The 12,234-nt window shown below is 38.0% G+C and overlaps 1 protein-coding gene across 3 annotated transcripts in view; it reads right to left on the reverse strand.

The window, feature by feature from the left end:
- Positions 1 to 12,234, reverse strand: part of RAPH1 (Ras association (RalGDS/AF-6) and pleckstrin homology domains 1) — a 2,904,638-nt gene that overhangs the window by 1,061,831 nt on the left and 1,830,573 nt on the right. For 2 of the 3 annotated variants that reach the window (XM_044060646.1, XM_044060645.1), the window contains one exon: positions 6,679 to 6,753. The exons of the other annotated variant lie outside the window; for it this stretch is intronic. In XM_044060646.1, coding sequence (XP_043916581.1) covers positions 6,679 to 6,753 — 75 coding nt within the window. The remainder of the gene's footprint in view (positions 1 to 6,678; positions 6,754 to 12,234) is intronic. 3 annotated transcript variants of the gene reach the window in all.

The following is a 12,234-nucleotide window of genomic DNA, read 5'->3' on the forward strand; positions in this document are numbered from 1 at the left end:
AAGTCTTTCACACCGTTAGACCAGCTACTGCACAGGAGGGAACTAAAGGTAAAGGAGTTCTAGTCTACATTAAAAACAACCTCAAATCCAGTCTAGTTTACGTGTATGACCCACTGGAACTCATACATGTGCAACTAACCATATACAGGGTGTCGTACCAAATCCCTGCAACCTATAGGTCGCCCTTCATGTCCCAGAAAACCCATAATACCTCTCTCAATGTACTAGAGTCCTTCACCATTCAATCCAATACGATATTCATGGGGGATCTCAACTACCAGTATATAGATTGGGAATTCTACACCATTTCTAATGCACAAGGCCAGTGATTACAAAACTTTGGTAATGCCAACATCCTGGAAGAGTTGGTCCATTCTCCTACCAGGAGTACAAACATCCTTGACCTTGTACTCACAGACATCGGGGGCAGATTTTCCTCACCTAATGTAACATCTTCACTTGTCAGATCTGACTATAAGGCAGTATTACTTGAAATAAAAATTAAATCTAGGGATCCAGCAAAACCAAAAACATTTAGGAACTATTTGAAGGCTAACCTCTCTCTACTAAGCAACACTTCGGCTAAATTCCAAGCAATCCCCAAACCCAGTAAACATCACATATGCTAAGCTATTTACAAAATCTCTGTACAGCCATATTGATAGCTGTACAGACCGAGCTATGCCCACTTGTATTAAGAAAAAGAAACTAAAAATGCAAGCCACCCAGGTGGAATCACAATATCAATTGGTTATACAACAAAAGATAAAAAAAAAAAAGTCTTGGCCCAGCATAGAAGGAACAAAGCCATATAAACTAAAACCTCCCTGACCAATCTAAACAGGCAGCTAAGAGAGTTAATTAATAGCTTAAAGGCTAAATTTGAAGAAAAAATAACTTCTCAGGCAAAGGACAACCACAAAGCTTTCTACAGCTATGTCCATAACCTCAGGGGAAATACAAAACAATGCACAGAACTTATTGTAAATAGCATCAACTACATTGAGGCAGCTGACAGCTTTTTGGCTGACAGGTTCCAAGGCCAAAAACAAAGCATCAATGGGCCCTGGTAACATTCCCGGATGTTTAATAATTAGCATGAAACGTGACCTCTCTGGTATACTTGAATCATTTTTCAACTGCAGCCTTCAGTCAGGTTTTGTGCCCAAGGAATGGAAGATGGCTACAGCCATTCCCTCGCATGAAGACATTCAACCACTGATCCGGGTAACTACAGGCCCATAAGTCTTACCAGCCTCATATGTAAGGCCATTTAAATAATGATAAATGAAGACATGCAAACACTGGCCCCATCTCAGTTCAGCGTTGTTAAAGGAAAGTCATACCTATTAAATGTGGTGGAATTTGAAAGGGACACCAAAGCGTTGGATGAAGGTGAGACTGCACACAGCTTACCTCAATCGGGCCAAGGCTTGTGATACAATAACCTACTCAGGCATTATAGACAAGCTCACTAATTTAGGTATAAACCCCTTTATCACCTGCTAGATAACAAACTATCTCACTGACAGGACCCAAGAGGTCAAAATAAGTGAGGCCACTTCCACCAAAAGGCCAGTCGCTAGTGGAGTCCCCCAGGGTTCCATACTGGGCTTGCTCCTTTTTTGTCATCTATTTCTCTGAAATGGAAGCAAATGCTGAAGGTTTATGGCTGACTAAGTTTGCAGATGAATGCAAGCTGGGGGTTATCATAGACTCCCATGCAGACACTAGCATTCTTCAAGCTCTATCTCTGACTAACAAATGGTGCCCAAGCCATGGTCTTACATTCAACGCTAAGAAATGGATAATTGTACCCTTTGGGAAGTCAACCATCCTGGGCTAATTACCATGTTGATAATACACCCCCAACAGTCGACCCAGTGTTCAATGATCTGGCTATGCACATAGCCTTATCTTCGACCACTATGTGGCCACAGTGGTGAGGAAATCTTTTTATGTTGCGCAACTTATAACTAACGGCAGACATCTAGGTCCAAAGAGGTCATTATTCTGCTGTACTCCACCCTTATCAATTCAATCATAAAGTACAATGCTCCCTTTGGTATGTACTTCACCGGGCATATACAGCAGCGAGAGACCTCAAAGGTTTCTTACAAAAAGGATACAAGGCATAACAAATTTGCCTTAGGCACAGCACTTTAAAGCCCTTTCCCTCTACTCAGTCTCCTGTAGATTGCTGGGGAGTGATCTATGTCTGGCTTTGAAGGCATCCGCAAATCCCACACTTATTAATTTCCTACATATTTGTAAGTCAAACAGCACCAGAAATACACAATCTAGGGACTTGAACTTTGTCTGTGACTTAAACAGAACATACTGGACAGACAGATATGTATCCCAGAGACTGCCCCTCCTGTGGAACAAGCTTCCCATCCATTTGAATCGGAGTTAATTACCCAGTTTAAGTGCAACTTAAACCAGTAAATGGGAATAGGAAATTTACACCAGGCCTGACACCCATGTCCCTAATGGACAGGTGTAGCTTATAAATGCCCTATTTGGATACAGGACACAATCATTATTCTTTTGAGAAAACTTGGCTAGGCTTAGAAAAGCCCCTGGTTTGTTAACCTAGTAACAATCTATGAATATCTGATGCCATTTCACTTGCCAATGTGCAGTAAAATCCATCAGCAATGAGTGAGAGGATGCCTTGTATGCCAGACACAGATCACCTCTTAGCAGTCTGTAGAATACCAAGTATAGTGACAGAACTTTCAGTAGGTCCATGTAGGACATGCTTTTAGGTTTTGTATCCTTTTAGTAAGGTATCTCTGTAGACTTCCAGTTATTGCATGTGTCTAAACATATACATGCCAAAGGGGACATTACACTTAATGACTAAAGGAGACCGTGACAACCTTAGATCTAGACAATCCCATTGTTTATAAGCTGTGCAATATAGAAGGACTTTCTTTCAACAGACGCATGTTGGTCATAAATTAGGTCACTGCCACTTAAGTTCCCAAATCTTGAACAAAAGGATCAACTTTTAGGGTGCATATTGTCAATATGGTAACTCCCTGGGGTAGATGATTTCCCAAAGGATATAATAATGCAATTTTTAGTATTGCTGCAATTGTTGCATAATCTACCCCTTGGCTTCAAATAAACACATTCATCTACACAACTGAGACAGATACAGCAAGACTCGCATGATCATGAATCTACTACTAACACAATAGTTTACAAATAAAATTACATTACATTTCAGCTGGTTTCAGTGCAATCGCTGATGTACATTATTTTATCAAACTTTACTAAAAAAAAAGAGTTACATTTGTGTTCGCCAATTAAGGGTCATTTGGACTGGAAGGCTATGAGCATTTCTAGTTGTCCTACTTCTGAAAAATTATACCAAGAGGCTGGTGACAATTTTGAAAATGCTTTTCAAAATGCACATGACTGAATGTACAAACTTCAAAAGCATGAATACTGCTGAAATGTCAAATACAAAAAAAAAAAAAAAACACATGAATACTGCTGAAATGTCAAATACAAAAAAAAAAACACATGAATACTGTTGAAATGTCAAATGCAAAAAAAGGAAACAAAGTATCCTATTTTTATACATTTTTAAAGATGGGTAAGATACTATTTGTTCTTGGAAAAAACAAACTTGGTTGTTTAGTGTTGTGTAGCTATTAGTCAAAGAGCAAATCAAAACAAACACATTATCTGGAAACATGCAGACATGACACGTACTATCAAATGAGAAAATAACGCTATTATAGTATACTTCCACAAGTCACACCAAACTCCACAACAGACATTTCCCTCTATTCAGGGGCATTTTACATCTGCTGGTACCCTAAATTTTCAATGTAAAGAGCCTTTATCATCACCAAACATTGACCTAGCATCTGCTTCTGTTGCTGCTTATTACACAAGGCATACTTAATGGAAAGGAATACTGTGTTTGATTACCAGGCTTACCTTCCCTACTCAAATGTAGTTATGACGAGCAGTTTTCATGAGGCAACGGGGAGATCTACTTGCCTAAACTGACTTGTGTCTAGCTACAATAAAGTCCTGGAACAGAAGCAATTATACATCGTATGAAGATTTCTTTTTGTGATTTTTATCTACTTACCATCATAACTAACAAATAAAGAAAACTTCAAACTCCTCAGAAAAAAAGTCTCACTTAAATCACACTAACTATGAAACACTTAGGGGTCTATGCCACATTCTAAATATGAAATCATTTTTTGTAGCTACAACCTTGCTTTTGTAGCCAATACATCAGAACAATAAAATTCACACTGCTCACCCCAAAAGGAACAGAATATTCATAGTGGTTGCAATAAAAGAGCTGCACCCCATTCCCAAGCTCCCAAAACCAGGTTTATAAAGGCATCATAAATAATACACATGCAGGGTAGCATGCATAACTTTCAGCACAGGTCAACAGCAAGCACAATTAGTTATCACCAGAAAAACAGGAAGTGGAGAAGCACATTTACAACACACATTAGCAAACAATGACAAGTTAAAGGTGGGATCAGTCTGAATTTCATCAAACACAAAAGAGTTAAGGAAAACAGTGTAAAGAAAGAGCAGATTAAGATTACGCATGATAACATGGACCCCTTTTTAATAATGGAAATGTTAATGTGTTTGGAAATGTGTTAAGTCTGTGTACTTAAACTACAGTAAAACATGCTGTAGCTGATGGACAGCAATTTCTTGTGCCACTGTATGGATAAAAAGAAAATATACTGATGGATTCATTTATGTATACAGAGATTTATTTTAATGTTTTGAAGTTGTATACAGAGCCGTGCACGTTTGTACATGCATGCATGTATTATATTACATACCATGTATACATACACAAACACACATCTCTCTATGTATCTACATACAATCTCATCTCTCTTTCTTGCTCTCTGTATTGTTAAAGTGCATCATCCCTTCCGCAGCCAGATAAAACAGCTAAATTATACTTTGAAAAATAACCAAAACACAAAATTAAAAGGTCAATATAAATTAAATTTTCCCTTCTCTTATCACTCAAATAAGCCACAGAAAAAAACTTGTACATAGATACTAAATGATTTAAGCACCTGTTGCCCTTTAAATGTATACATGCATGTGTGTTAGTATGTGCATAAACATACTTGTTTATCTGTGCAATAATTAAAAGCTGTAGTAATCTGTGCAGTAGGTTTTTGGAAATGCATCATTTTGTTCATGAATTATCGAATGACACAATACAGTGAGGAGCAGCAAAAATGTTGCTCATTTAAACACATGGAATGTCAACAGTTCAGCATGTTTAACCTAACATGTCTAAAATTGTTTCAAATATTAGGTAGATCTCAACTTTCAGAAAGCTCCAAGGCACTCTCAAAAAATGATTACCTTGCAGCATCTCTTAAAGCGGTTTATAATCTGATATTCTCCAGAATCACGTATCACAATACAAATTTTTAACCTCACACTAGCAGTCTTCTTCATTTATTCACACCTTTACAATTTTAAAATATAACAAACATGAATTTTTTTAAGAACTGGCTTTATCTTATCTGTCAGTATTGTTCAGATTAAGTAGTGAGAAGCAACTGCTTCACACCAAACTTACTTCAACTATATATATATATATATATATATATATATATATATATATATAGAGAGAGAGAGAGAGAGAGATGGATACATATGTATATAAAACCACAAAAACCAGAACGGCACTCCAACCTTCTGCGGAACCAAAATGGCTAAGTAGATGCTGTGAAAAATAATTTTCCCACAACAAATGCAGAAAAATGCTTCTTCACTTAAGTTCTTTGCTTCATTTCAGTGCAATAATGTAAACAGCACACAACAGCTAACAGCTGCACTGATGACGCCAGAGGGCGAAACCGGTATGCTGTTATAGCCTTGCTGTGAGCTGTTGTGTGCTGTTTACTTCACTGCACTGAACTAAAGTGGAGAACTTAAGTAAGGAAGCATTTGTCGTGGTGAATTTATTTTTCACAGCATCTGTTTAGCCATTCTGATTCCACAGAGGTTTGCTTGGAGGGCCGTTCTGGATTTTGTGGTTCTTTACAGTTTGTTTGAAACATAGCACCCTATTCTGGGCCTGTGCACCTGTTTTTTCGTGGTTGTTTTATATATATATATATATATATATATATATATATATATATATATATTTATATTAATATAGGGGCTACTCCACTCCTCCCCATTTATTATGAGATCAAAAACATTATGTCTTGTAGTACTCACTTAAAAGTGTAAATGTTATGCTACACTGCAACTTTTTTTTAACTACTGAACAGATTCTTGTGATGTCTTGCTTACAAAATGAGCAGATGGTCACAATGCTGATGTTTAACTACAATGACTGCTAACTACCAATACGTTAATGTCAAAGTACTTTCCCATATACCAAAGGAAATAAAATACTTTACTGTTTTGCTAGTCACATCAAACACTTCTGATGTTAGAGACTATAAATGGACACCAGCAATTAATTTGCTACTAAAATTTGGAAGCCAAACAGTTTTTTAAATATGCCACTAATTATTGATAAAGGAACAGGCGACAAAGGAAAAAACAGGTCCATGTAACAAAAACGAAATAGGTTATGCATGCTATGAACAGGCTGTGATGATCACATGCGGGTGAAAGAAGAGTTATCACCTTGGTCAGCAGATGAGAAGGTTTTCCTGCAATGTTTCGCAGAATGTAGGAGGTTTCCCTGTCCAGATAGGAGTGCTTGGTGAAAGCAGACAAAAGAAAAGACAAATAAGGTCTGTGATCATTAAGTGTGCAAGAACAGAAACAAAAGTGATAACTGATTAAAATGCTCTGTCATGAAATAAAGAGTAGCGCATAAGCAGTGGTCAGTTAGCATCTAAAACAGCAGCACAATGAGAGCATATTATAGCAGCAGTGACAAAAAGAGGGCATGCACTTTATAAAATGATGTGAACAAACTTCTTAGTGCAACTTTAGAAACTGTGCTGAAAATCTAAATTAATCTTGTAATATGTTTTATGAAACTGCATTTTCAAATCAACAATGTTCATCTCAGTTTGATACATACCAAAAAACACTAACACAAAGTATTAGACTGTTCAAAGCTCTTAAAAAAAACAATAGCTGATACTAGAATCACTACACAAGTCTCATTCAGCATAAATGTTACTGAAACAAAGGATAATTTCACTGAGAATACAGCTCAAAGGTAGTTAATGCAGAGCACTCACTGTAATATGTAGATCTTCAAGACTGATGGTAGATTGCACAGTAGACTACTAGACACATTCTATGATTGACTCAGCTACTTTCTTCAATAGACTTTCAAATGGGACGGTAATGTCAGCTGCCAAAATCGGTTTCTCACTCACTCATTACAGCTATATATATTTAACCTCCAAATTAAACATTTAACTGAGGTCCCATCCCATGTCACTTTTCATAGTAAATATAGGAATTTCGCTGCTGCTCTGCCCGAATTTCCCCAAATGAGTATAAATACCACCATACATCTTCCCTGAAGAGAGGTCACAACCCTAGTGGGACTAACCTCATCAGCAAAAAATAAATAAATACATTTATAAGTTCAAGGAACACTAAAAGCACTGATTTATTTAACTAAACTCACATTTACTCTATACAGCTTATCAAGGGAAAAAAATATAGCATTTCCTGTATTCTCAGTTTACAGATAAAACAGCAGAAGGAGCAGCAACTCCAGGCTTCTCAGTTCCAAAATTAAATAAAAACACAACCCTTTGGTTTGTAGTCAGAAAAAGTGTACTGTTTGAGTCTTTCCAAAGTCCATAAAGCCCCTCCCAAGAAAATAGGCTGCTACAATATGTTCAGACTGCAGGCTCACTTGGTACAGTCAGCTATTTAACCTCAACTGGACCAAGTCTCTTCACACCTTCAGAATAGCTCTCAACAGTCCTTGATATTAGCTCGTACATTTGCTTTGTCCCTCCTAAAACTGTTGATTTACTGAAAAATAGATGGTAGATTATACTTAATAAGGGCAGTCAGAGTTACAGAAAATGCATGTTAATTTATATTCAAGTAAATAGTATTAATATTTTGAAAAAGTGTCCCTGATTTGGGGCATCTGTCCTTGATTATTTGTGGATTTCTCCCCGAATCTGGGGATAACAGGAAGAGAACTATGCCTCCAGCTTCTTTCCAGCTGATCCACCAGGTGAAGAACAAAGTTCCTGAAGTCTTTGGGACTGGAGGTTTAATTACCAATGATGTCTTTTACAGACTAACAGGGTCTTTCCTGACCAACTGTAGTGACAATGTTCCCACACTCCACACTGTACCACACATTTAAAGTCTCATCAACCACTTTAGCCATCCACCATGTTACAACGCACACGCGCGCGTGCACACACACACACACACACACACACACACACACACACACACACACACACACACACACACACACACACGTATAAAGGCCTCATACTATTCTCCCTCTGCAATGTTATTTTGCCAGTTTCACCCTCCAAAACGATCTTATACACACGACATTATTCTATCCAGGTCAAATTCATACACATACAAAAATAACTAAAAAAAAAAAGCTTAGTAAAATGTGTCAGTAGTTCGCTATTAACCACCTGGTAATCAACATCAATAAAACTGGCATCACATTATTTTACCATTGATGTGCAGTGGTCACGGGGTTATAAAGGTTAACTTGTTGCTAGATAATTCTGCCAAAATTAAATCTAAGCCAATGCACAGAAGGTTAATTACAGATTATATGGAAGCAAAACAGTCACTATGTAAAACTAACTGGAGTGAGGTGCTCAGTGGAAAAACTGCAGCTGGAATGTGGAAAGTTTTGAAAGAGATTGAGTGCAAAAAATAAAAAAAAATGTTTAATATCAGCAGGGGCGGCTCGTGCTATAGGACTGCAGGACTGCAGCCCCCCCCCACCTGTACAATAAAACTGAAAAATAAAATAATAAAAAAAAAAAATTCACGGACTCCACACATGTGTGCATGGTTCCTGAAAATTCCATGCATGAATGCGTGCTCATTCCAGAACTCCAGACTGCTCTGTCAGGCAGTCCAGATAGAAAAGGCAGGAAACTCCGCCCTTCCAGCCCAGAGGTCTGTGCGGTGATGACCGCACAGACCAAAAGGTCACCGGACTGCATTGCCCGCAGGAAAGAGGCTCCAGCCTACTACTCTCATGGGACTAGCCATCTCTCGCTGGAGACCCATGCGCGGGCGGCCGTTTTGTGGAGGGAGACCCATGTGTGGGCCAGGGGATTCATGGATCACCGGCCGTTTTGTGGATTTAGCTGCAGAGGATTTGCGTTTTGTGGAGGATTCACGTTTTATGGAGGTGTGTGTGTGTGTGTGTGTGTGTGTGTGTGTGTGTGTGTGTGTGTGTAAAATGCCCCACTTGCTACATGGTGGTGGGTAGAGAATAAGGCTTGAACCCTGGTGGCAGGAGCCTGAATTCCCTACCCACCACCATTTGTAAAAACATTGCAGATTTTTCCCTCATACTTGTTCTATTCCTCATAAAGTCTGTGGTTTCTGTATTTGTGTCTTTGCAAAGCTGGTAGTGCATTGGTGCAGTGGTAGCATTGTTGCCTGACAACTATAGGTTCTCTGGTTTGATTCTTGGCTGGGCTGCCTTACCTTTTCTGTGGAGTCTGTATGCCCTCCCTGTGTTTGTTTCCTCTAGTGTCCTCCCATCTTACAAAGACATGTGTTTGTCTGGAGTGTTTCTCACTGGGCCTCTGCTAAAAATTAGCTTTTGTTCCAAGTCAGACTTTCCTGGTTAATAAATGTTAAAAATGACACACATTTGAATATCAGACTTCATATTCTTCAGAAAGTGCATGGTAACGCAAAAGCTTTTATTCTAGTAATTTTCTAAGTGTATAAGATGGATATTTGAAATTTGTCCCTATTTTTGGGATTGTATTCCCCCATTATTGGCTTCATCCAGATTTTTTGTGCTAAGGTTGAGAGCTATGGTAAGAACTGAATTAACTGAATATGTTTGGGGGCTATACTCCCCCATTAATGGCTTTTTCCAGGTGTTTTTTGCTAAGAGATTGAGAGCTATGGTGAGAACTGAATTCACTGAATGTTTGGGAGCTGTATTCACCCATTATTGGCTTTGTTCAGGTGTTTTGTGCTAAGAGGTTGACAGCTGTGCTATGGTGAGAACTGAATTCACTAAATGGTAGCCATTTAAGTTTCCGTCTTCCTCTTTCACAAAACAGCTGATTTGGCATAGTGGTATGTTGCTCTGACTGTTTTGCACAGGGTGCAGTGTTTAAGGCTTGGCAATGAAATGTATGGTGGTAACACAACATTTTATTCTAGCAACTTTCCAACATTATACAAGCAATGTTTAAAATGTGTCTCTGGTTTTTGGGCTTTTGTCCCCCCACAATAAACTTTGGCTTTTTCCAGATTTCTTTGTGCTGCAAAGTTCAGAGATACAGCTGAGTGAGTAGATTTTACAAGAAGCTGAGAGCTGCAGGGGAGCAAAAGTTTAGTGCTGCTTATGCTGAGTCTTTTTTCCTTGTTAGTAGCACAACAGGTAGTATACTTGCTTTTGATGCAGAAAGCTGTGGGTTCTACTCCCACAGTAGATAAATGCATTGCTGATACTGTACTTTGCAAAGAGGGTGGATGCTGCACTCCTTTTGGCGAAGATACCTAGTAACTATGAACCTGTTATCAGTTTGCCATCCATTCCCTATTGCAATATTGCTAGCTTATCATTTTTTTAGTGTAAGATAGGCAATTTATTCCTCAAGGGTAACGGGCACTTTATTTGCAGATGAAACAATTAAATACAAAGCTGTTTGCTAGCAGCAGCCTCTTCATTAGTTACAGATCTCTTTAATGTGGAATTATTTAGATGCCTTTTATTTCAGAGATTGTGCATATGTACTGATACTGGTGGACTGTAGAAGTTTGAGTAGACTTTTATGATGGAAATGTTCTGAATTGGGCAGTTTTGTCATTACTGGTGCATGCATTTTGTTTCATTGTTTTCTGGAAAAATTTCAAAACAAATTTAAAACACCCTCTAAAACTGTACTGTATTGTACAAAGAATATAATTTAATACAACCAGGGAGGTGTATGAAAGAGCATGTGTATGTTTCGTGTGCAAGGGGCCTGTGATTTGAAAACAGCCCAAACCCAAAGTTAATCTGCCACTGGCAAAATGTATTTTCTTTGAATGTGGGTTTCAATGCTGTTTCAGTGAATGTGAGTTTTCAAGGGCAGAAAAGTTTTAATGCTAAGTCTGTTTTCATTGTGAGACTGCATTGCTTTGTTTAGCAGATATGATATCTTTTAGTGTTTGCGCTGTAAAATCAAAATAAAACTTTCAAACGAAGTCCAAATCATCGCAGAAGTAAAGCAGTATGCACATTGGTGTTTACGTTTTTTGTTTTTCGGCTTTTCCCGGTTAGTGTTTATGGTAAATGGGGTGAAATAGCCAAGTAATGGTTCATTGGAATGGCGGGAGGGGGAAGCTCCATTCGACCATGACTTTGTGAGGGGGGGGGGGCAGCAAACTCAGACAGCCCTGGCTGAACTATACCTCTCAACTGTCCAGATTTTTGCAGAATGAAGAGATTTTTGCTTCTTATTTTTGGTTTGTTCCTCATAAAATTTGTGGTTTTCTGTCAAATCATTTAGGAATGAAGTCACTAAATAATGACAGACTGAGTTTCAGACTTCATAACCTTCAGAAAAATGCATGCTAAAGCAAGACCTGTTATTCTATCAACTGTCTCAGTTTATACAAGAGCAATTTTTAGTACTGTTTATATGTTCCCCAAATATATTTGGCCTTGTCCAGATTTCCTGCATTAACAGGTTGAGAGGTACGTGCAAATAAATTGCTTTATAGAATTAGGCATATCCAAACCTCTCAACTGTACCTGATTTTGGCTCAAAATGTTGCTCTTCCCCTAATAATCTCTCCACAAAATGGCAATTTTGGAAGAAAACATGGAGGGTTTACAATTAATAAATAACTGTAATAATCAGTTATAGATTGCTTTTATTTCAGAAATGCATGTAGATTCTTTTATTTTGTCAGCTGCTCAAGTTAGCATTACTAATATTAAAAAGTGTCCCTTCTTTGCAGGTTCCTAGCTGTATTGTGTGGCTATTTTATATTTTTGAATCACATTTTTGGTCCATTTTTTTATAAAATTGT

This window comes from Protopterus annectens, chromosome 2.part0 (genome assembly GCF_019279795.1).
Source record: "Protopterus annectens isolate FY-2018-M chromosome 2.part0, PAN1.0, whole genome shotgun sequence".
Taxonomy (NCBI): domain Eukaryota; kingdom Metazoa; phylum Chordata; order Ceratodontiformes; family Protopteridae; genus Protopterus; species Protopterus annectens.